The following is a 26776-nucleotide window of genomic DNA, read 5'->3' as shown; positions in this document are numbered from 1 at the left end:
ATGTGTATAGAATTTAAAACCCATGCAAAATGAAATTTGACAAAACCTGGTTGCAATGATTGTTGTTTTAAAAGCAGATGAAACAGAATCTTGCTGTCTAGCCACAGAATTAACATAATGGTAAACAAAGAAAGACTGAGACAGATGCAGCTAATGCAATAAATGACCAAGTAATATTAAACCGCTCTTAATGATGTTGCACATTCATTAGCATATGAATCTTAGCTATTTATAAATAATACCCACAGTGACATAATGTAGCCCTTCTCACCTTTCTTAATTGCATTTGGTGGATGCAGGTCAGGTGTGAAGGGCACCAGTGAATACTGATTAATAATCATCAGACTAACTAGGCCTCACTGTCCGCTTCACAGGACACTATTGTGAGGACTAACCCCTCAAATTGCCCTGTCAGGAACTTTGGCCTTTTTTTGCCCCATTATGTACTGCCCTTTAACCCAAAATGGCCACCCATTGTTAAAAAGGGGAGGGTAAAAGGTGAGAGACGCCATCCTGAACAACAAATGTGCTGATGCCGGTGAACGTGTGTATGCGTTGCTAAAGATTCATTCAACTCTGGCTGGCTGATGGATTCCAATCCACAGCATTTATCGACAACAGATGGATCTGAGAAAGGAAAGCAAGTACAACAATAGACCACTGACTCAAGATATATTATATTTTATTCTGCTGTGGCGTCAGACAAGGGGAAGAAAGGGACAAACACCACAAGGGTATTTTCACAGATAATACTGCCGTGCAGAAATCTGGTGAACATGGAATTGTGGCTGCAATCCCGGTGCTGGGCATGATCCAAAAGAATCCTATTCATTTTGTGTAATAAAGCTTTATAATATTGCAATGGAAACACGTAGTTAAGCAAACCACAGATGTGGTCTCTTTCCATCACAAAGGATGGTCTGCTAATATTCTGTTTGGAATAAGAGGATAAACTACTCTTATTCTTGCAGTAAATTAAAAGTTATCAAAGACAGCGATTGCAAAGTAGGTCAGGCTACAGTTTGCGCTTTGTGATGCTACTTTACTTACTTTTTTTTGCTGTTCGGTCACTCAATTGTTTGTACAAAACAGAAAAATGTGGGAGTTTAATTGTATTTTCCCTTTTATCCCTTCTCTCCCTTCTCCCAGGTGGTCAGTTAGTGCTAAGGCAAGCACAGGGCAGACATTATTAAAGTGATTTTTTTTTTCCTTCCACTTTGTGGCTAATCAAGTTGGGGTAATTAGACCCGCACGCCTGTGTAGATTGACATGAAGATTAACGAGTATTTGCGGCATGCTTGAATGGAGGTGTGACATTCGCCGCTTGTTGTCTGAGCAGAAGCGGGAGTGTTATAATCCAGCGAGACTGTGAGCTACAGTAACTAAACATGGCTGTAAACTTGTTCTTCTCTTTCATGAAGCTCTCTTAAACACACTAGCCATGACCTCCTGCACAAAATAACCAAACAAAGACTCACTTTATTCTCCAATAAACTACTGCAGCCTGGATCAAGCACCGATTATAGGCATGTTATACATTTCCCCCCTAGTTCAAAGCCCAGACAATCAGGCTTAATCAAATTCACACGGCCAGTATATTGCTGGACTTTGTTTAGTCAGACTTGGGACTCAAAGCAGGGAAAGGGTTTGAGTGTGGAGGGAATTACAGACAAGATGAGTGATTCTGTTGAGCATTTATGAAACATTTCTTGTTGTTGCATGCTGAATGTTTCTAATCAGCGTGCTCATTCTCCTAAATGGCGGTGATAAAAGGACTTGTAAATCTTCAAGCCACGTTTAAGTTAAAAAAAAAAAAAAAGGCTGTAAAAAATAAAACGGTAAATTTAATGGCCATCTGCTCTCTGCTGGAGCGGACTTAGGCGTAATGTGCTTTTTGTGCGATCAAAGGGACCATCCGCATCATGCCGGTTTACCTTCAGAGATCTCAGCCAACTCCTACTGAGAGTTCACAGCCTTGTGTTTTGAAAAACACTTTTACAACAGACGTAACAAGTTAAGCCCTGAGTCATTTCAAAACAATACAAACAAGAAAAATAAAGCATATTTGTTTTTTGAAGAACTGAATGTATAACTATATCTTGCAAGTGTTGTCTCTATTGACACATTTTATAGACTTCAAGCAAATTTTATTTGTCCTTGGCCATTGAGGGTGTTTAGTTACAAAATGAGGGGAGGGGAGGTGACCAGCCAATGACAAAGATACAGAAATATTTCCTCAGTTATTGTTCTTATCTCATCTGGGCTCAGTTAATAAAATATTAACAACTGCACTGCGTCAGGGTCTGTCGGCCCCCTTGCCTGAATCAATTTCAACAAATAGCCTACCATGAGTAAGACAGCTTCATTAAAACAAGAGAGTTTTACATGGATGGGGTACAGCCCAAAATGAACAAAAACACACACTAAGAACAAAGATCTCAAAGCAACGTTTAAGTGTGAAAGTGTTTGTTAATATCACGTTTACTAAATTTGTAATATTTTATTATTGTTTTTGGATGATTCTCAATGCATGCATTTAAAATGTAAGCACTTGAGACTGGAAATTTAGTTCTGTCATGCCAATAAAGCACTCTAAACTGATAAATCAAGTGCAATCCTATAATAAAAGCACCAATACAAATCAATACAAAGCATACAGACACATACACATACACACTCACACAAACATTCATTGAAGGACTTTATATTTGATGTGATTTGTTGGACAAAATGCTGGATAAAAATTGTTGGATAAAGGTGATAAACCCACACCTGTGACTGAAATTTTATATAAGGGGTCCTTAAAAAGGGGGACTTTGTTTATATATTTTATTATAATGCAATGAAAGTTGAGTTTTATTATGTGTTTAGTGTTTTATTTCAGTTTAGCACAAATTGACATATTCATTACATTTTTATATATATATATAAATAAATGTATTGAATATGTCAATTTGTGCTAAACTGAAATAAAACACTAAACGCATAATAAAACTCAACTTTCATTGCATTATAAAGAACTGTATGTATTTAATCAAATATATATTGTATTTATACTTTAAATATGTATATTTATATTATATTTATGACAGACAGACAGAGACAGATTTCTCTCTACTGGGACACGTTCTCGTCACTGGTCACCTCCTTAGGTGATCCTGCAGGACGCTGGTGAGAGCAAACAAACGTTCATACAGACTCTCAGAGACTTCAAACTCTGTGCAGTGTAAACAGCTTCTCTGCAGTCTATCAGGGGGCACAGCCAAAGCCCTTTGAAGAGTGTTTCAGGGCCAAAATAAAAAAAAAACACTACGGCACTTCAAATAACACTGAAGGGACAGCGGCAGTTGATCTCGCGCTTTCAAGGTTACAGAGCTGTGTAAACGTATACAAGTCCACACTACAAATACAGAGAGACACTTCGGTCACAAGAGTAGGACCACCGTGGCCGTACCGCCCACCTAATAAACACTGATCTCCTCTTAAGCCTCCAGTCTCCAGCTGGGGTCTGTAGTCCACAGGGGCCCACCGAGGACCCAGGTGTAAGTGCAGATTTCACACAGGCATGGTGGCCCACCTCTGGAGTTCATTTAGCCACATGGTAGGCATGAAAGCGAGATGCAGGGCCAAACCAGGAACAGCCCACCTCCTATTCACACAGCAGTGTGCAGAAATAGTACTTTTTATAATTCAACAGCTTCCCTGTGCAATTCTGTTGATGGTACTTTTATACTTGCTCAACTAGGATAATAGTCACAATTATTGTTTTTTTTTATTTCACATTCTAACTAAAGACTATATTTGCATTTCATGCAAAAAATACCAGTCCTTGAAAGGCAGAAAAATAACAGTGTTAAAGTATTAAGCAATTTTATATTGTGGTTTAAGCGGTGTGAAAATGAAAGGTTACATCAAAGCCCACTGACACACAGCAGGCATTTTGTTTTCTGTCACTGTATAAGAATATGTGCAGAAAAAGTGCCAAAAACCAGAGACCAACCAGAATCCAGTATGCAAACATTGTCATGACATCACATAAATACAATTCAATGGGAGTTTCACATATTTATTACATCACATAATCTTGTACAAAATAATAAAACTATACACATATTATCACTTAAAGTTGAATGAAGTCTATAACTTAAGTGATTCAAGCTCAATGATTGTTTATTGACCAGTGAAATTTCAGTCATTCATGTTTACCAGATGAGATCTGTCTCATTACCATGACCATGATATGTTTTTTTGTAAACCATTATGTTATTTTTATAGAGTCTGCACTCACAAAAACAGAAATCTACCCAATGAAATATAACAGAGCTGAGCATAACTTAACATTTAAAAATATATTTGCATTAGAAATCTTCATGACTTGTCCAGGCCTGAAAGTCACAAATCACACAGAAATTGAACATTTCAATACTATACTTAGAAATATGCCATTGGCATTCATTTATTATTGCATAAACTGTTTAAAAAAAGTATGATTATTGTTAAAGTTTGCAATTTTTAGTGGCCAATACATGAGGAAAAAGAAGAGACAGAAGCAAGGAGGTTTGTCTGTTCATAGCTCAGAGACTTAATGGAGTTTCCTTTGAATGCACTTTTTCTCAGATGTTTCTCCTAAAATTCCATTAGAAAATTAAAAATGGACAAAAAAGTTGGTAAATATTTAAATGATATGTTGTACAATATGAGGTAACCTGAAACGGCACAAATTAAAAGAAAAGAAGCTACACAGTAACAAGAAATTCTTGGAATCTGAAAACACCATGCACGTAACAAAGGGAAAGAAATAAAAAACAGCGCTGCGCAGTCAACAATTTAAAAAAAAAAATTAAGCTGGCTCAAATGTAAAAAATTGTCTCTACACTTCTTTATATGATTAAGACTTGTCAATGGATTTTCAAAAGCATCTAAAAAAAAAAAAAAAACAGTATCCCACATTAGAAATTTATTCACCCCCATTAAGTCCTTGCTCTACAAACACAAACTGCAGCAGCTGAATGAACAGAAAACCTTGTCTTAATTAGTTTGTATTAATCTCATCTGTCCCCTTTAAAACTGCTTTTTTATTTCAACTTTGTTCTCCTGAGAGAATCAAATAAATGGTCAGAAACTATTTTATTTTCTTAGCTATGAGGAACATGAAGAGAAATTGTCTTTATGTTTTTGTTGGCCATTGGGATCCAGACAACATTTGAAGAAGGCCTTTAATGGTCTGAACGATAAGGTTCCTGGTGACTGACAAATTAAAACAGCCACTCTGGAAATGTAATGAATATAAATCTAATTTATGGAGAATATTTCAGTGAGCGCTCACCCCATTTCTTTCTCCATTTCGCAGTTCACAGAGCGGACTGTTTACAGATACTGAGAGATAAGAGCCAATTAGGACTAAGAGGTGCAGATAGTATTGTTGAAGAAAATTTCTCTTCTGCTAATATCTCTTCTTCGGCTCATAAATCCTCTCACCTCCCAAAAACTGTTGTCCCCTCCCCCCGACTGGCCCTCACAAAATCAGTTTCTCAGGTCTACTTTTCCACCCTGCCTAAGATAACATCCGCCACTGTGAGCTTCCCACTATGCAGTGTCATAGCCAACTTCCTTAGTGCTTCTTTCCTCTGTATCTTTCCCTGCCTCTTCTCACTTCCTCTTCATTCCTTATCCTGTCTCCTCTCTAAGCACCTGTATCTTTCATACTAGAGCCTCTAGGGTGTCTCAGAGTCCTCCATTTACTCTCAGTTTTTAAATTCAGCAATAAAGTAATCAAATATAAAAATGAGTAAATGATATTTTCATTTATTGTTGAATGAGCTGTTCTATTATAGGAATGCACTGGCTTCTATAGTTAAACAGTTTGTTCAACTTCGTTTGTGCAGACTAAATCAGTATAATTGCTGACTGATTGTCTATATACAAGTTTAAGTGTTATTTAAATAAATGATATTTTAATTAAAACCATTTTATTAATCAGTCAGTAATTGTACTGATTTCAGACACAAGCCTGAAATATACGAGCTTCATTTCAAGAGGAAAATCACTAAATTTAGTTCAGTGAGTTTATTCAGTGAAGGATTTCTGAATAAATATCTCCAGTAAATCGAGTCTTGACTTGATGAACGATTCATTAAAAGAACCAGAAACAATATAGTTTACACAGCGTTATTGATCCAATAAAAAGAACCAGATCATAAGAGTCATTTCTTCTTGAATTGTACTACACTAGTAAACCTTTGATTCACTAAAGAACCAGTTCATAAGAGTCATTTATTAATGAATCAATCAATCTACACAGGTTGCACTGCATATTACTGGTTCACTAAAATGAACTGTATAAGAAGAGTCATTTCTTCAGGAATCGGACTACACTGCTTGTGCTGTATGTTTGCTTTTGCGCTAGTACTGGAATTACGGATTTACTCACATTTATGTTATGGTACGCATCTCATCACATTCAATTTGAAAAGCAAACCTGGACTGCGTCACGAGTAAAATGTGTTTTATTATGCCATGGTGCGGTTAGCCAGGGAGACTTCGATTCGGGAAAAGGTTGGGATTCTGTCATTTTACATACACAAAACACAGGAGTCCAGTCCCACTGTTTCTTCCTCAGTGTCACCTATTACCCCTGGGAGACCCACACAGACACCGGTGTATGTGCGCGTATGTGTGTCTGTGTGTAACATGTCGGCCCCAGACAGGAGGGTTGGCGGTACCGTGGGGTTAACGGCATGAATGAATTCATTCTGCCCCGTGGGAGCTGTCTCTGTTTTGCTTGAGTGACACTCTCTAGACAGATGCGGCGTTCTCCAGGACAGCCTTCACCAGCTGAATATCCAGAAGGAAAGATGCTCTCTCTCGCTTCGGTAACAGAGGAAAGAGAGAGAGATAGAGGAAAAAAAGATGACAGCTTCTCTCTGGAGCTCCCCTTCTCTCCTCAGCTCCATCTCAGGGCAGAAACACGGCATTTGTTGGCGAGAGCACAACCTGACAGATAGCGCTAACTAGCACAGCCTCTTGAGACACACCGAAAGGCTGACAGTCAGTTACGGTTTGGCTAAAGGGCACGACTCCTGGTCTGTGTGTGCTCATTGGAGGTGCCAAGAGTGTCACCAAGCACAATGTTGAACCCACAACTCCCAATTTATCCACCCCCTTCTGTATTTTCTTGCTAATACCATGGCATAAACAGACAGACATAACGGACGCTGCTAAATAAAAAAATAATAAAAAAGGTCTATTTAGAGAAAAGACGCACTTTTACAGTGAGTCAGTCTGTGTAAATACCAAGGGTCTTGGATATTATTTCTTGAGCTTTTGTTCTAGGAAGCTAGGAACTTTTTCATTTTGACATCTTTGAAAGTACAAAGGCTGTAATTATGACAGAAGAATGGACAAAGAATTGACTTGAAACACTGTTGTGATGTCTGTCCATGTGAACCTACATACACATATACATGCAAACGTTGTTTCACGCTTGGAACTACTTGCTTCCTATGGACGCTGACATTTTACAAGACTGTGGTTGTGGAGTTTCAGCGGAAGCTAATGTTTTCTTATGTACTGCCATCATTAAAATAGTCCAAATACAGCCCTTTAGTGATCCCAGCCTCCCTCCTGTGTGGATAATGTGGTCTGCTTCACACTTCACTTGAGAATTGTCTTTAGTAAATTCCATTAATTTGTAGTAATTACTAAAACCTTCTGAGTCTGTTTACTTTAGAGAAAGTATCCTGCTTCATACTCCATAGCTCTGTGGCTAACTATAGTCCATTAAAAGCTAATACTGAACCTAATCGTTTTTGTCCCAAATCTATTTAATCCCATGCTTGAGTTAATGCTTTGTGCAACAGACGAGCTAATGTTCATCTTGGTGATAAAGATCATATAAATGCAGTGTGAGTATATGGGCACGTCAGATTGGGCTTATCTATTTAACCATTTATTAGCCACCAGCAGGTGATTATCTTCTGCTTAGTGTTAAATTCATTCCAGGTGAACGAACATTCAAATAAATAATACTGATAATAAATTAAAATTCCTTTGATGGTCTGTACACAAGGGTTTAATTGCAAATAAAACTCCAATTGGCAAACATACAAGTTTACAGTTCAAATTTTAAACAAAAGTGCAATAAATATATAAATATATTATATATATATTATATATATATATATATATATAAATTATATATATATATAAATTATATATATATATATATATATATATATATATTAATTACATAATATTATATATTACTTCCCACACATATTGAAAAATACCCTTAAATCACTACTAATTATTTGGCTAAGTACCTCAAAACTCTTTTTTCTCGTGCAATTTTACTGAAACCTCACTAAAATGCTTCCCTCGTGCAAAACGCTTCTTTCTGGAGTGATGGACAAAGTAATATAATTCAATCCAATTGTGCCTTTAAAAAAAAAAAAAAAAGGTCTATTTGTGATGTTAAAAGCGGCCACTGATTTGACAGATCAAACCAGTGTTAAATGGATCATGGGTGACTTGAATTCTAGGTCTGTAAGTGGCCTGTTATGGTGCTTTTGTGGGGACTGTTCCTCATTGCTCCTAAAACTGTCAAGATGAATTTTGTCCGCAGCTCAGGGCTAAAGGATGCAAAAACTGACCAATGAGTAAACTGACAGGACGACTCATCCTCCAAACAAGGATGACTCCCAGTGGGCAAAGCCAGTGAGGCTCAGCGACCGCAGCACCAAACACGAGGGTTTCCAGACCCAAATCCAAAGTGACATTCAGAAAGGGAATGTTTGGCTTTGTCTGAAATCTCAGTGACTGACCCAGAATAATGTGGAAGGGGAGGGAGAATGCCCTCGCTCTTGCACTCGACTTTTCTGATGTGTCACTGAGAAATGATAAATCGCAACTTTTTTTTCAACCAGTTTCTCAAAACGCATTTGATGACATGGTAAAACATCTATCTATGACTCACACAGGCATTGAAATCTGTTACCTGGAGTCATATGGATCTCTTCCTCGAATAATATGTTGTCACGGGTCAAACAGGAGGTAGATATTACCTCGAGGATATTTTCTCCACAAGCACAGAGATAAAATTATAGATAGCTGTGACAGTTTTTCTCTAGTGTGCTGGAAGTTTCAAGTGTCTAATAACATAGCAAATAACAGATTTACACATTTGAAACGCAAACACATACACAGATCAGCACAGAAATGGTGCGTAGCAAACATCAGAAATAAGATGAGAAACAAAAAAACTGTGTAAGCTGTTGGTGTATATCAAACAAATGACTCAGGCTTTCCACAAACATCATTACTCGGATCATGATTTCCTGGGATCATGATTGTTTACTGTGAATGTGTGAAGGGAAAACCATTTACAAGCCCCAACAGAGTTATTCCCATGGGAATGAAGGGCTCCAGTGAAGTAGTTTGTTCAGGTGTTTACTGGTAGATGCACGGGAATGTCAGAGTGTCTGTTGACATTTACTCTGAAAAGCTAAACACTGCACATCCACAACTGCTGGATTGTGCGACCTAAAAAACCTGCACCTCTAAATAGTGAGGGTTTCAATAATTCCTCCTACTTTTTTCTTAACTTAATGAAAGGATCCTAGAGTAATGCATTAGTGTGTGCAAAGAGTAATTTGCTGGTTAAAGTTAAAACACTTCCCTGGCATTGTGAGCACAAGCAGAGCCCAAGCGATGCCATTGACTTACTAATGGCATGGTTGCCGATGGGGATGGGATGACAGTGGGGAGATTTATGTGTGGAGACACAGATGAATGATTCATCAGTTCTAGGGAACAGTGATGCGAACACTGAGCCCAGCATCGACGGCAGAATCCACACACTTTAACCGAGATGTGACAGTAGACATGCCACCTTGTTCGACACCTGCATTAATGTGTCCTTTATGAAGCTTTTGGTGGGGTGTGGAGCAACTGCCATGGCATATTTGTCTAATACTGTCATTTATTTGTTCATCTTTATATATGTGTATTTAGTGGTATTTGCCAAGGTATTTCTTATGTTTGCCAGTCAACGGTTCCTGCATTGTTCGAGAAAACCCTTACAATAAAGGAGGAACATGAGCCTTATCTAGGAACTAGAATGTCTTGAAAATATGACTTGAGGTTGGCCTATTTACACCCTAGAAACCACATAACGAATAGAAACAGACAAAAAAAAAACACTCAAACCATCACAAACACATACAGTATGAATGCAACCTAACATTATGGCAGTGACATTTACATGGACAAGCACATTTTATGTAAAACTGTAATGCTATAAATGTGTAAATATTAATACTAATAGTATACAAACTATTTTATTACATTCTTAGAACTGTCCAAAACACCATACCACATCAGCACATCTAAATATAGAGCTCACTAAAGTAGCCCAAAAACTAATGGTGTGATAATTTCCAATCAATTAGTCCATCCATCACTGCTGACTGGGCCAGAGTGTGATAGCAGAGTCTATTTCAGGATCCCTCCTACAAAAACCTGTGAACAAGCACGCAGTGAGGGATTATGGGTACAACTCCACCATCCAAAAGAATACACATTCATGTGCTTGTGTAACAAGCATCTCTATCAAAGAGTAAAATGGCCTTGTTGAGATCCATTAGATCCACATGCTGCCATTCGCCTTTTGACAGCCACATGTGGAGGATGTTTTGGTAAGATTTGGGACAAAAGGACGTGTTTTGCATCATTTCAGGCTTTAATTCGAGCATGGATTTGGTCGTAGCTAAAGTGGCAGGTGTGATGCTTTTGTTCCAGTGCCTGTGACCTCAACATGGATGAGAGCAGGTGCACAGATGAAACTGCTTTAAGCACGGATGATGTATTTGCAACCAAGCAATGCTGAGGTAACCTGAAGATGAAACGTAATTCATGCTGTTCTGTATTAATAGCAAAGATGTAAGGATAGATGAATGTGCAAAGAGAGTTTCACCATACAAACTGAAAAACCCAAGACTTAATTCAGCACCAAATCAAAAAAATTAAGGGAGAGTTTTTACAAATAATCTAAACTGCCCTCTGAAAACGATATTCATACTGAGAGAAACTGAGAAACAGTTGGATGGGAGAATTTGAGACTGAGTATGTGAGTGGAGTTGAATGACAGTTTTTTCTCTCTCAAATCAATAGGTCCAAATCCACTCCAGGTCAACAACATTTTTTTTCTCACATCTTGGAAAAACGGATCTTTAACCATTTTTAGATATTTCCATATTCAAAAGGAACACATCCTCAACACGTCTGTTTGAATTTTAAAAATAGTCGACCCAATAGACTGTAAATATATTGCACAATTGGGGTTTTGCACTAAAGCAAACACTTCAGTTGTGATTATATTATATAATAATCTTTGAAATGAAGCTGAATATACAGCTGGCATAGGCTCCGTGGAGATATGTGATGAAACAATAACAACATGAGTTGAATGTGACCAAAATAGAAGCTCTATACAGTACGTCTCTTAGTGCCAATTTGCGACACATACTGTACACATCCACACACACGGATGAATTCACATACTAAAAGAATATCCAAATCCCAACATGGCACTTTTGCAAACCGTCAGGTATCAATAGGCTGCTTTAAAGTGTGAAAAAGCAATTTTAAAAGCTATCCAATGGTTGTGTTCTGTCAATGGAGTCACTTTCACCCCCCCCCAAAAAAAACGATTAATGCCCACAGGCTAACGGATGTTGCTGGCAACACACACGGTCTTAATTGCTTTTTGCAAGGTTAAGCGACCTACTGCTCCACAGCTCAGAATAAGGAGACATAATTCAAGTATGGAACATGACATGTTCTTATTCCAGCAAGGAGAATCTGGAACTTCACTGGACCACATTACGGTCATACATTTTAAAATTTCCTGTGCGAAAACATTTATGTTAAATCAAAAATGAAGAACTATACAATGTGGAACAGCAGTAACCATATAATAATTTTGGAAAACTCTAAGTGGAATTATAGCAGAGTGATTAAAGAATGCTTTGAAAGGGATGGCTAACTGCTCTCACTTCTACTCCACTCAAATACTCTGGTTTCGCACAGACTTACAAATGCGAAACATCACCTAAAATGCTGTGATTTGTCTGGGTGGTCTAATTTAAACCTCAGCCCTAAACAGTCAAAATAATTTTAAACAGAATGCAAATGAGCAAATATCCCCTCTGAATGAAAACATCAATGTTCTCTCCACTACAGAAAATTAGTAGCAAAGTAAAAAAGCAAAATCTTCATGTTCTACACCAACAACCAGACTGATAGACATCAGGACTTATTTACATCTGATTTATCCCATCAGAACACCCAGCCAACTAAACAACCCTAAACAGTTTATATAATCAGATGCATCTCTGAACTGCTTAATTTACTAGAAAGTAAACATCAAGATGCAGCGATCAGTTATGAAGTCGAACAAATTAATAACTATTACAAATTTTAAGCTAGATATTATAGTAGCTATAAACACACAACTACATACAATCTTTTAAGTGTTATTATTAGACATAGATCATTTAGATTTAAGGAGAAATACAAGATGTAAAATGCCTATTCAAAACTAAGTAGCTAAAGTGGCAACTAAAGAACATGCTTAGCTGACCACACCAATTTTATCTTGATTGAGTTTGTTGTGTGTTGCGTTTGTGGCCAAACAACAGGAAACCACTCGACCACAGCTATGAAACCCTGTGAGAGTCAAAAACTGGGTGGAATGCTGGTACGCTAAAGCCTAAACCGCTAAAACAGTTTACAAGAACAATTAAATGTCTGTGACCCTTTGCCCCACCCAGAGTTCAAAGCCCAAAGCTGTAGAAACTTTCCCTTCTATTTACATTAAAGAGTCAGCTTTTCTGCCCCATCTTAGGTCATTAGAAAGCAAAACAAGAGCAAGAAAACCTTCAAGAGATAAGAGGAAGCCTGCATCTTTTTTTAAGAGTAGCGAGTGAGATGAACTTGTCACAGATGGGGGTCCTCACCTCTATAAACGATAGGCGGTAGGAAAGGGGGAGAAAAGAAAACACGTTTGTGTATCTGCCATCCCATTGCTGATATTGTAGGGTCAAGAGATAAAGCCATCCAGGACATACAAGATTTTCTTTAGACTGGAGAGAGTGAGAAAGAAATGAAGAGCTTCGTCTCGAGTGAAAAAGGAGAGATAGATTGAAATAGAGGGAGAAAAGTCGCCTTAGATTGAAGTCTCAAAGATAAAAGTCAAAGATTGCTTGCTGACTAGAATATCATCCATTGAATGAGCTCATGTCAGTCTGCTTTTGCTTCAGTTTTGCAATTATTTCCTCAGGATTACACTTGGCTTTGTTCAGACAGGCAGCAAAAATCTGAATTTTTGGTTCATCTTATTCAAATAATTTTTTTTTTTTTTTTTTTTTTTTTTAGTTTGAACAAAATGATCAGCTCAGATTTCAAGTAGTTTCTTTTTGTCATTTATGTATATGCATATATGTAGTGCACAATGTATTCTAAAGTAGTGTTCAAATACACTCTTTTTGATAAGGATACACAATATATCAGCAGAGTTATTTTATTTATCGTATCAGTTGATATTAACTATATTTCTATCATGACAGCTCTCAGACGATTTTTATCATGGTAATGGATATGACAATGTTAATGTATTTGGCCTTGGCGTAATAGATCTGCTAACTGCTAAGAGGAACTTGCTACTGCCAATACATATGCAGAGATTATATATATATATATATGACCCATAGCAGATCTATACAGGTGGAGCTGGGGAAGGTGGAGGGATTCAGAGGAACTATGAAAGCTTGCTGCAAACTCTTAGTGAATGCTAACCAGCATCAGCAGCAAGCTCATTGGCTGCAGATGCAACATGAACCAATTGGCTTGTGCTAAGTAGTTAACACTGAATATCATCAGTTTACATTACGGACTTATCAGCCTGCACCATCTAGAGTTTCATGACAGAACTAGGCATACTGGTCTACACCAAACATTAGTGTCACATCACGTCAAAAACAAATAAAACCCATAATAATTACTGATGCTGTCTATACCGGATACATATACAGCTGCCTGTTTGATTTCTGACATACCTGAGTCTTGAGTCTAGCGACAACAGGATAACTGGAAGTGTAAAAGAACATTTGCTTTAACGCGTTGTTTAAAGACTTCAAAGAGTCTGTACAGAGATGAAAACGTCTTTAAATGACTTTAAAAGGAAACAACAAACAGTGTCAGAAACAAGTGGATAGTTTATTTTTAATGGCGTCCCGGATCACATCCGAAGATTATATGTTTGTTTGCAATATTTGACTCCAGATTGTTTTGTAAATGAGACCCAGTAATGGAGAGTTTGCAAAGAAACTTTTGTTGAAAGATAAAGCATAAACAATTTCTCAATGGTTTGTCTCTAAATGGTGGTTTTATGTGGATAATGTTTTCAAAACACTTGTGCAATAGCAAAGGATTGTTAATACTTTTTTCCTATGCAATGACATTAGCCAATCATAACAGTGGCAATCCCAGACTAATGTAACTGCTTCTCCCTATTTTCAGAGTTTAACATGTTTTCTTATGTTGCCAGCCTTGGATTAGCATTTTTGTTTTCTTCTTTGACACTATACCAAATGGCTTATAGTTACGGGTTAATTGGTTTTCTAGCACTGGCATCTGGAGATGGCAATTAGGTGAGACAATACTCTTGATATGGGCTTTGATTAAACTCCCTTCAGTGCTGAACACGACAATGAGCTCTTTTTTTATCAGGCATGCAGGTTTTGTTTGCAGGCTGACATGTTTGGCGGGAAAAAAACACCTCCAGATGCAATGCTAACAGGCATATTTCCTTTCACCGATCTTTTTCAGGTACAAAAATATTCCCACAGAGTGTTACATCAGCCTTTGTTCACCTGCCGTTGCTGATGAACATTCTCTAATAGCCTCCCTCACACACACACACACACACACACACACACACACACACAAACCAATATCAAAAGCCAATTACGGCAAAATAATGAAGAAACCAAATTGCCCTCAAGACATTTCGCATCGTGACAAATCAATAAAAGGACCATGATGACATACAACGAGGTGCCAATAAAGCAAACGTTTGACTCCCAGTTGTGGGGGTCACACTGATTCACTGACAAGTGCTGTGGTAAGTAGTTTTGTCACAGATGTGTGACCTCTAACCTTAATCAGGCTTTTTTTTGTTGTTGTTTGCCAATTCTCCAATCAGGGAAATCGGTCACAGTGGCTGATAAGGGTCTATTGTAAAGACGGGGGTTTGTGGGCTTTTAGTACACATCAGATAACATAAGAGCCATACTAAGGAGAGTGTGATGTGAGAGGGATAGTGTATCACAAGTGGTAATCGCTTCCTCACGAGGGACCCAATCAAGCGTGATCGGTTCCCGAGATGTGGCAGGGGAGAGGGACCCTCCCTGACACCATGGCACAGATGGATAAACAATAGATCGTGCGAAAGGGGGCACACGACTGACCTACATTCATTATCTGGGGACTAAACGGATTCCTCTGTAAAAGTGAGGTGTATCAAAATTCCAGTTGTAATTGGGTTGATTCATGACCCCATACCCCGACACTTCTCTACCCCTTCTGTCATGCCTCGTGCTTTGTGTGTAATTACTGCAATCACATCAAAGCGTGTGCAGAAATGTGTCCAAATGAGGGCCTTGGTAGTGTTTCGCCATCAACCGCCCACACGGGCAACCCCAGACATGGTTGGACACCTCTGATTCCATATGCCAGTGGACGACGATGTGTTTTCTGCTGTCGAATCCATGGAGAAAACACCTAACATCTCAAAATTATGTCACAATGAACACGTAGTAAGATAAGACACTTACCTCCTCCACCGCCGAGCAGAGAAGAGTTTGCTGTAGAGGAAACAAAAGAGAGAAAAACAACATGAGTGTCTGATTTAAAGAATACATTCAAAAGAAGCACTTTAGCTCAAAGCACAACACACTATCATTCAGATGTAAGCCTACAGAGATGTAGAACCTGAAGGTCAAGAACACTCTAAAGCCAGACGTTTGCACTGAGAGGTTTGAGGCACCAGTAAGCTGGCAGCCATACTGCAGAATGCTATCATTACACTTCTAAATGAAAGCCATTAAGTGCTAAACGCCTAGGCTGCGTGTTTTCTGTCAGAGCCGAGTGGGCTATGCGTAGAGCTGCTGCGGTGAGTTTAAGCAGAAGCGCGGGAGGCCCGGGTGTTTCTTTGATGCCATGTTTCTGATCCCGATAGTGCAGTGGGCGGCCCGGGGTCGAGACCTGTCTAAGAAATCTCTCCTGCCACTCGGATAAGAGTACTAAAAACAGACAGAGTAAAAATATATTCCACTTCTCTTTACGTAAATGGAACAATCAGACAACAGTAGAGTGTGGCACCACAACCCACAGTTACAATCTTTCTCCGCTATTAGTGGTAAGCTAATAAGCGTCCACTTGTATAAGCTTCATTAGAGAAAAAATGTGGGGTTACTGAAACATTTTAAAGTACTAGTACTAAGTACTACATTTATATTATATTATATTATATTATATTATATTATATTATATTATATTATATTATATTATATTATATTATATTATATTATATTATATTATATTATATTATATTATATTATATTATATTATATTATATTATATGTGTGTGTGTGTGTGTGTGTGTGTGTGTGTGTGTGTGTGTGTGTGTATTATATATATATGTTAATTATGCATTACACCTGCACTGTTCAGATAGAATGCTGAAATGTACATCAGCATTTTAACAGCATAAAAAGGTCCTAACTGTGTGACTGTGCACTTCTGTCTGAGCTTTCCCAACAACGACAGCACGGCATCTCATATCCCAGTGGGGACGCTGAGAAAGTTGAGAATAATGACCCACGAGGGCCCTTTTATTTTTACTTTCTTAAATGTTTCTTTCCCTTTGTGAAGCAAGTCTCTCTGTGGGATTCTTTTGATCTCTCTTCCTCTCGCTCCTGCTCTTTTTTTCTTAGAGAATAAGCATAAGGTAAGCACGGAAAAACCTGCTACCTCCACTGAGATCGACAACAAGACTAATCCCACAGCAACTGATATCAAGGGAGACATTAAAATCCTCAAAATGGATGGGGACTTTTTCTTAACAATCTCTTATCATAAGACAGCGAGCAGAAGAACAAATGGAGAACAGCTGCTGTGTAGAAGTAAAAGAGAAAACATGTGCACTTTCAGAAGAATATCCCAGTGCTGCTGTGCAGTGAAACTGGCTACTCGCAGTATGATCCAAAGTGACAGAAACTTGAGTCCAAACAGGCCACAGTCAAAATCTAAACGGAAATACACACCAGAGGCAAAATCATGCCATATCACAGTTTGATAAAGGTTTTTTAATCATAAAATGCATTAGCTGCCTGTTTCGCAGATACAATAAGAAAATAGTCAAGGCTAAAAGTAGTGGTCAACCGATAGGGTCATATTGATTAAAATTTAAATATATATATATAGTATATACAAATACCAGTTTGTACCAGTTTTTTTTGTTTTTTGTTTTTTGTTTTTTGTAAGAAATATAATACTTTTGTTTAGCACGTACACATTAAATTGATCAGTAATTACAGTAAAGAAATTTGTTACAAAAATGTTACAAAAAAAACTGTATTGAAAAATGTTGAAATGTTACTTTTCAAATAAATGCAGTTCTTTTGAACTTTCCATTTTTCAAAGAACCCTGAAAAAAGTGTATCACTGTTTCCACAAAAATATGTTTTCAACACTGATAATAAGAAATGTTTCTTGAGCAGCATGTTAGAATGATTTTTTAAGGATCATGTGACACTGAAGACTGGGGTAATAATGCTGAAAATTCAGCTTTGCCATCACAGTAATAATTAATAATTAATAATAACTAATAAAATACATTTTAAAATAGGCAACAGTTATTTTAATTTTAATACTATTTTACAATATTAGTATTTAACTCATATATCTTATTGTTAAAACCTATGACTGTCAGCAAAATACTATCATAATTAACCATAATAGGCTAATAAAATTAGTAAACACTTTTATTGATAACTGTATATTTATACAACTGACTGCCCTATTTGTTTCTTTTTCTCATGTGCTTCTAGCCTCAGAAAAGGAAAAAAAAAAAAAGTGAAAAACACAAGCAAGCCACCAACAATGCAGGAAATCAAACAGGAAGACAACATTTGCTACTTCCTGTGTCATCCTACACCTTTGCTCCACTTGGTGTCCACCCTTGATAAGACCACAATGCTCAATAGACAAAGACAAAGCTCTGTCTGTACATGGTGAAGTTTTTTTTCTGTCCTGTTTTGGTCATAAATCCCAGTCAAAGCTTCCTGCTCTCTTAGAGAACGGACGAGGGCCAGTAGGACTCACAGCGGTGGGCATCCCGCTAAGCTCGTAAATCTAACAATACAGAAACACCGAGATTGTGCTGGTCATTAGTTAGTGTCAGAAAACAACACAGACGCCGGCCTCCATGGTGACGCAATCCTCACACGTTCCCACAGTTCCACACACACAATCGCATCTTTCCTGTGTTTTTCCTTTTGCACTCGGGGTTGATACCAAGCAGCTAAAAGCTGCTCACACTTTCCCGCCAGGCCCATAGGGAAATAGCGCCCCCAGAAAAGAAAAAAAAAAAAAAAAAAAAAAAAAACCAGCAAAAGACAGAAATATTCTGTATTAATGCATCAAAGAAAATTCGCACACACACAAAAACGTTTGGAAGACTGCAAAAATGAAGACATCCAACAAAGACTGGAACATTTATATATGCGGTGGGCAAACACTAAAGCATTCATCTGTATTTTCATTAATCATTTAGCAAAGGTAACTTAAAGTACACTGATAATACAAGACAGTACATTTATTTTAGGGACTGTGCCCCCTGAAATGAACTGAAGTCTTGATAAGGCATCTTAAAACAGCTAACTTTCAAAATCAAATATATAATTACACTGGTACTGAATCCTGTGTCTTTGCAATATAGGTAAACCTTTCATAGGTAAAAGAGATTAGAATTTCTGATAAAATAAAAGTAAAATAAAATATATAGGAAATAAGCACAACCCTTCAATAAAGAGACAAAAAATAAAAAAAAAATAAAAAATAGAATAATTAACTAAAACCCACAATACATTGATTTGCTTTTTTTTTCCCATTTAGCACTATTCTCCACCATTTTGTAGTGTAAATGATGCAATTAGTGTTCTGAAAATTATACAAAAAGTAATGCACTGCAATTACCCAGATGATAATGATGATGAACCAAAAAAGAGAGAAAAAAAGTTTTAAATGCTGAATATTTTATGCACTCAATATACATATAATGTAGGTTTCGGAAGATTGGCAGATGTGGGAACTCGAGAACCTTCAGAGGAAAAGACAGAAACTTACAAATGTGAGCTGAATACTGTACTTTACAATCACCCCACATTGTCTGCATTTCAGTATTTGTATAATATAATTGTTGGGCATTTGGACTAGGTTAGCTACTGCAGTAGCAACACTAAACAAGAGGATCCATTTTTTAAGCTAAATTTCCCTCAAATGTTAAACAACGAAAATATGTTTGTAAAACAAATGTTAAGGTGTGGTCACATCTACTGTTCTTCGGCCATTTTTATTTTTTATATTTTTTTTCAATCCTATCTAGTGATTTTGATAGGAATCCATGCGATCACTGTGCTATTGGCAATTTTTGCCCATGAAATGTCACAAAGAAAATTCCACTAATGTCACCGCACCTTTATTGTTCCATTTGAGATATTATCAAATACTTGTACAACTCGATCTCATGAGAAAATGTTTGAATTATGTGATTATGGAAATTTCAAATTTTTTAGAAAAAAAAGCATGAAGATCCACCCCTAACCACACCCCCAAACCCAACCGTCAATAGGGCGTGAGCAGATCGCATGAAAACCTACTAATGAGACTTTATATGCATTCGCCAAAACATAAAATAGTTACAGACTATTTAATGTAAGTGTACAGTACATTTCAGATACATATATTATGTACACTTTAAGCATGCTAGGGCAGAGAAATTTCATTCCTTAATTAATTTTATAAGAACCTGTCAACCTTTGCAAACTTCCAGAACTTTTCACATTTTCATCCATATTACTTAGTTGCACAATATCAGAATATGTGATTAACTGACTAACTCTGTCTGGCATACAGAATGAAGATGCAAGAGTAAAGCAAGTACACAGTCGGCATTAACCTGAGGCTAAACGAAAAAATGATCTGCCAGGACCTCAAATGAACCGAGCTAAAATGCTTTACTGGAAAACAACTTTATTTTCTTCTCTGGCTTTATACCCTTTTTTTCCCTGGATTTTGCTTTAGATGAACACCAAATCTTCAGCTTTTTCACATTCATGATTCCAAGTTCAAAACACCAATATAATTTTCCTCAGAGATTTTGAGCCTTCTACAAAATTAAAGTGAATACAAATAGAAGCATGTTGACGGAAGAAACGAAGCTGCTATATTTAGCGGCCAGACATTCTGAACATGCCAGGATCTAGCTGAAATGATTTGCTTTTTATAATAAAGAAGGCTAAAAACACGATTCCACAGAATACATTCCAGTTTCAATAATCTGAGCATCAATCAAAGTGTTGGAACCAGTTACAGCAGTGAGGAATTCAGTACTTAAATGTTCAGCCATGTGAAAATAAGCTTGCAAACCTCAAAATAAGGATAATAGGTGAATCACCCTTCAGTTAACACATACACACACACCGGACTTTCCACTTCACAAGACAGCTTAACTAGGTCTGCCAGTCAGCCCAGTATTTTAGGGTGAAGTCATTAGTACAGTAAGAAATGGGTTGTAGACCCCCAAATACACACACACACACACACACACACACACACTCACTCAAAGCACCCTGAGAAATCGCTGAAGGCAGAAAATATCAGGGAGAACCCATCTCATGTCAGCAAAGCTCTGTGTTAAATTGAACCAAGTCTTGTGGGTAATGATAAGACTCTTTATTAGCCACTGAGACAGAGAGAAAGAGAGAGAAAAAAACTAGGCTGTATTTCTTATTTGCAGCACATTAAAAATACATGTGGTTTTGCCTGGCCCAGACGCAGCATAGTGTGATAACTCTACTCGGCTCTTTGGTTCTTTATTGCACAGAGCGTTCCCAGAGGAATACGTCTGCAACTGCTGAGCACCAGAGCAGGACAAGCTGAATCAGAGAGTATGGGACCAGAACAGATCTCTCATCTCATCTCACTCTCTCTCTCTCTCTCTCTCTCTCTCTCTCGCTCTGCACGCGTACAGTTATATAGCAGTCAAGGGAGGAAAGGGCCCAAAAGCACTCAGTGCCATACCACTCTTGATCAAAGCCCCTCTTCTCCACATCTGTGAGGTCCGTTCTCCAGGCACACCAATACAGTCCTGCATCTTTGGCTGTAAATACTGTTCAAGGAGGAATACTCAATCTTCTGGATGTCATATAATGATCAAGAGAACTTCAATAATAACTCCCAAGGCCAGCTCGAACCAGTTTTGCAAAGTCTTGAGGTTTTGAAACTACTGAAGGTAGTTAGCATTGCTCTTGTTAACAAACAGCTAATATTGAATCAGGACAATGCATTTTTCTCAGGCATTCTTGCATCAGAAAAAGCATAGAATTACATTTGTTGTTATTGTTTCTCTGACGAGACACTCAGTGACCCACTCAAAACCAGCTGAGAAACACTGATCTAAAGCATACACACTTTCACTTTCACGTCAACGGAACCATTTTCATAAATTAAAATCAGATACCATTTAAGTAAAACTGACTAAAATGAATGAATATGACAACATTTACCAAATTTTCATCAAAAGACTAAAAAAAAAAACACTGATCGCAGAGAAAACACTGTAGTATTAAACACGAGTCTGAATCTGGCGAGGAGACAAACATCTAAAGATGACCCTGATGTGCTGTATAATGGCCTTATATCACAAGTAGCCCAGAGATTCAGAAGGTTGGGTCACATAGCTCTAGGAAATGCTTCTAGGCACTACTTTATAAACAGTATCAATCATGACAGTTGCTGATAACAAGCCAAACTACTGCTTGATTCTTAACTGACCTTGAAACGTCTATTAATGAGCATAAAACACACTTTTGTTGTTCTGGTTTCAAGCCTCTTCTAGCTACACAAGGGTCAGCGCATGTTTTTTTAACTTATCAAAGAACATCATTTCCCATTCTCATAAATAAATGCCCAGCAGCATCTGTTCTTTTCAACAGAAAGTTATACCAAGAGATCTGTTCAACATATCACATATCACCATTTAATTTTACACTGAAGATAATTAGCAGATGCAACACTGAGGCACGGTGTCACGAATGATGATGGCAGCATCGTGGGACCTGTTTAAAATGGAGGCACAACAGAGCTCCAATGGTTATGTGGAACGCCCCTTTTAATCCCTTTTTTTTTTTTTTTATGTGTGTGTCCGAAGCATTTCGGGTGGCCCTGCCTTGCCTTGTGAAGAAATGTTTCTCTGTGCTCCTCATCAAAAGCTCAGAGAGAGAAAACTAGGCTACATAATTCATCAAGCTGCACAATTTTCATGCCACTCTTAACTTGTACTTTTCCTCTGAAGGACACAAAAGTGTTTTTATGAAGAAGAACTTCTCCTCTAAAGACCTACAGTAATATAGATTTTCAAAAAATGTATATATATATACTAATATATATACTAAAAATATCATGATATATAGTTATAATTGCTCCATCTGCTATTTTTCGCTATTGTCCTTGCTTGCTTACCTAGTCTGATGATTCAGCTGTGCACATCCAGATGTCCTGCCCTTGTCTAATGCTTTGAACATTGGCTGGCATATGCAAATATTGGGGGCTTACACCCCGAATGTTATGTAACAGTCTGTGTTATGTTGAGATTCGCCTGTTCTTCGGAGGTATTTTAAACAAACAAATGAGATTTATATAAGGAGGAGGAAACAATGGTGTTTGAGACTCACTGTATGTCATTTCCATGTACTGAACTCTTGTTATTTAACTATGCCGAGGAAAATTTAATTTTTAATTCTAGGGCACTTTTAAAGTTGAGATGCCAGTATCCTACATATGATAAATATATATATATATATATATATAAAATTGTGGTTCCAATATAATCCTGTAAAACTGCATGCATACAGAAATGTGCAGCTATGCCTACCTTAGATTAGTTTTAATGTCACTTAGTGCTAATGTCACAAATGTTTTAAAGCCAACCTGCGTTAAATGTTACCAAAAACATGGACCAAAATAATAAGCCATATATTTGTGCCTGTACACCATTTCCATATAGTCTTCTCATCACAATGGCTCAATTCATTCTCACCTTCCATCTTTCCTGCACCCCCTTTCCGATCCTTAGATTTGATGTGCAGAAGGGAAAGCAATAACAAACAATAATGGTGAAAAATAATGATGCTTCTGCCGGTGAATGCAAAGATGGACTAATGCATTCTGCAAGGTGTTATGATTCATCATCTGAGACAAAAAAAAAAAAAAAAAAAAAAAGGATAAAATAACAGGGACAGAAAAAAAAAAAAAAAAGACAGTCTCTTTCAGTTAGTCTGGCCTAAATGACTTCTATCCTTGTACCCTGAAACAACATTATAGTTGATTCAAAAAGAGGTAATGTAGAATACTTATATAAGAGGCAAGAAATGGGTCAAGACTGCAAGAGAACAGACTCATCAAAAAATAATTTGTTAAGTATCATGCAGGCCTACGTACGAGAAAAGATCTACTGCTAATATATTGTTGAGACAGACTATGAAACTTGCAGAAAATATTCAATGATATAAAAAAACATGAGGTATTAGTATTGGTTGTACAAAGAGTCGGATTAAAATGACCTCATGAGGACCTGCAGAAATAAGAGAAACCTGGTAGAAAATAAAACTTGAATCAAGGCAAATGCTTTCACATACAGTCATGGCCACATGTTCACAGGGACCATAAATGTTAAACTTTCAAACTTTCTGATATTGTGTTTAGTCAGTTTTCTGTTTGCTTCCACAGGCTATTTCATTCCTGGATTCATTGTATATAAATATGATGTCATACTTTTTTATAATAATTGGTAATTTTGTTGCAATGTACACTTTGCCCAAGTAATTAAGCGGTAAGTATCAACATGTAGATGATTTTTACTTCATTTAATACTTCACCTAATTTATTAACTTAGTAAATTTAGTCATTTTGTTTATTTTTAATAACCTTTTTACTTAAAATGGGGAGGATAGATAATCATAATAAAACAACAAGATAAACAACAAGATGTTTTCATTATAAAAATGAACAAGAGCCTCGACTTGCCACACTAATACTCTACACAGTTGTTAGAATATTAAAGTGATAGATTACCCAAAAATGCAATTATGCAATTAACTATTTAATCACTTTCCATCTACTGTGGAAAAGGAGATATTAAATTGTTAGTTCACCCAAAAATGAAAATTCTGCCATTAATCACTCACCCTCATGTCATTCCACACCCGTAAAACCTTCATTCATCTTCGGAACACAAATTAAGATATTTTTGATGAAATCTCCCAGAGAAAGCAACATAATTACCATCATTCAAGGTCCAGAAAAGTAGTAAAAACATTGTTAAAATAGTCAACGTGACTATAGTGCTTTAACCTTAATGTTATGAAGCGACAAGAATACTTGTTGTGTGTAAAAACAAAACAAAAATTACAACTTTATTCAACAATATCTTCTCTCCACTGTCTTGCTGCTACACTGTTTACATCCAGTGCTTGCAGGTTCTACGTCAGAACACAGACTAATATAAAAATAAAAAAAGATAAAATAAAAACTCTCGGATTTCATCAAAAAATATCTTAATTTGTGTTCCGAAGATGAACAAAGATATTATGGGTGTGGAACGACATGAGGGTGAGTAATTAATGACAGAAATTCCATTTTTGGGTGAAATAACCTTTTAAGCTTCATGTCTAAGATGCTCTGTTCCATATGAAAGATCATAGGGACCAGCTGTGTATGGAAGTGTATGGAAAACAGCAGCTTTGCATTTTTGAGTAAACAATCTCTTAATAAGCAAGTATCATATGTAGGATACTGGCATCTCAACTTTAATGCAACATAATCACAGCTGCCCTGTTCAAAATATCCAATAACGGACATTAAACTCAAGATGAAAGCCAAACTAAAGGGTAAAGAAGTTTTGCTTTGTAAACTTTCTGGGATTAATAATAATTTTGGGTCATTAAAAAAAAAAAAAAAAAAAAAAAAAAAAAAGACAGACAGACAATCGTAGGAAGTTCAATGAAACTAGTATTCACTTTAAAACATTGGTACATGTTCCTGCAACTTGAAGTTACAACTAAGGCTGGTTTTTACACCTCAAAGGGAAAATTGTCACGCTTGGGTTAAAAACGCACACCGACAGCACCCACTGTTACTCGCTGAGCCATAAAGAGGAGATAAACAAGGTTATTACCTAAACCTGCATGCTATCATTAGTGCCCAGGGCCACACACAAATAAAGGCGATATCAGAGCATCATGGGCACCGAACACTTACAGCAGCATTCACCTGAACGCAAAACCATCAAAGGAATAGTAGTGCCTGTTTATTTCTGCATGTATTAACGGTGCGCTATTCAGAAACCTCGCCAAACTCACAAAGCACATATGCAGCTTATCCAGTTTTATCTTTAGAAACTTAATGAGCACCAAATTAAGAAAGCATGCATTTTTTTAAAACACAAACTACCAAAGTAATCATAACCATATTAAGTAGATTATGACCGGAAAAAACAAAAAACTGAAAGGAAATAGTGAAAACAAACCTGAAGATGTCTTTAATTATAGATTTAAAAAATAATAATAATAACAACATTGTGAGGGGACAAAACAAAAATGTGTTAACCAAAACCAGCTCTTGCATCTGGAAACAAAAGATCTGATCACTTTCTATAGTTCTTCACAGATGTTTTGACTAAACCAAATGACATTTCAAAGAATTTTTTTAAAAGGGACCTTTTGAAGGTCATTATAAAATCTTTATGAAGTAGTATGTCAGGTTAAAAAGAAATAACAAGCACAAAATCACTGATAATGCATACTTCAGCTCTTTGATGGCGTCTGTTTATAGTTCAGAAATGTACGTTTTAAGTTGAATGTAGTTAAGAAAGTATTTGAGGGATGTATGTTATGCCTGAGATAAGTAAAGGGAAGGCTTGAAGGCCAAGTAAAAGGCAATCAGCCCGAATATTAACGACAGACATTTGCATAAGCTTCTATTTGAATGGCATCTAAATGGAAGTAGGAGAGGCTATATTTTTGACAGCTAACCCACATCACATGCAGATAAAAAGTAAATAAATGTCAGGTACAGGCTTTTTCCATCTTAATATTCAACAAGAATACTACACAAAACAACTGAATATTATTGGTTGGCTACACTGTTAGTGGAGTCGATTACAATGTTTACAGAGCAAAGCATAAGTACAGCAGTCCTTAGATTTCTTTTGTATTGATAAAATTACTTGTAAAACACTCGGATATCAGATGCTTGAACCACAGAACAAGAACTTGTATCCTGCTTTCCCAGTGACTTCCTGTCTCATGGCACAGCCGAACTCCACAAATGGTATACACTTCAGTATCTCTCTAGAGGCAGAAATTCCATGTTTTTT

At 37.0% G+C, this 26776-nt stretch overlaps 1 protein-coding gene across 3 annotated transcripts in view; it reads right to left on the bottom strand.

Moving 5' to 3' along the window:
* Positions 1 to 26776, bottom strand: part of macrod2 (mono-ADP ribosylhydrolase 2) — a 601684-nt gene that overhangs the window by 431242 nt on the left and 143666 nt on the right. For all 3 annotated transcript variants that reach the window (XM_067386580.1, XM_067386581.1, XM_067386582.1), the window contains exon 4: positions 15894 to 15923. In XM_067386580.1, coding sequence (XP_067242681.1) covers positions 15894 to 15923 — 30 coding nt within the window. The remainder of the gene's footprint in view (positions 1 to 15893; positions 15924 to 26776) is intronic.

The sequence above is a fragment of the Chanodichthys erythropterus genome, chromosome 5, assembly GCF_024489055.1.
Source record: "Chanodichthys erythropterus isolate Z2021 chromosome 5, ASM2448905v1, whole genome shotgun sequence".
Classification (NCBI taxonomy): Eukaryota; Metazoa; Chordata; class Actinopteri; order Cypriniformes; family Xenocyprididae; genus Chanodichthys; species Chanodichthys erythropterus.
The sequence above is the reverse complement of the archived record's forward strand: the minus strand, read 5'-3'. Positions and strand labels throughout refer to the sequence as shown.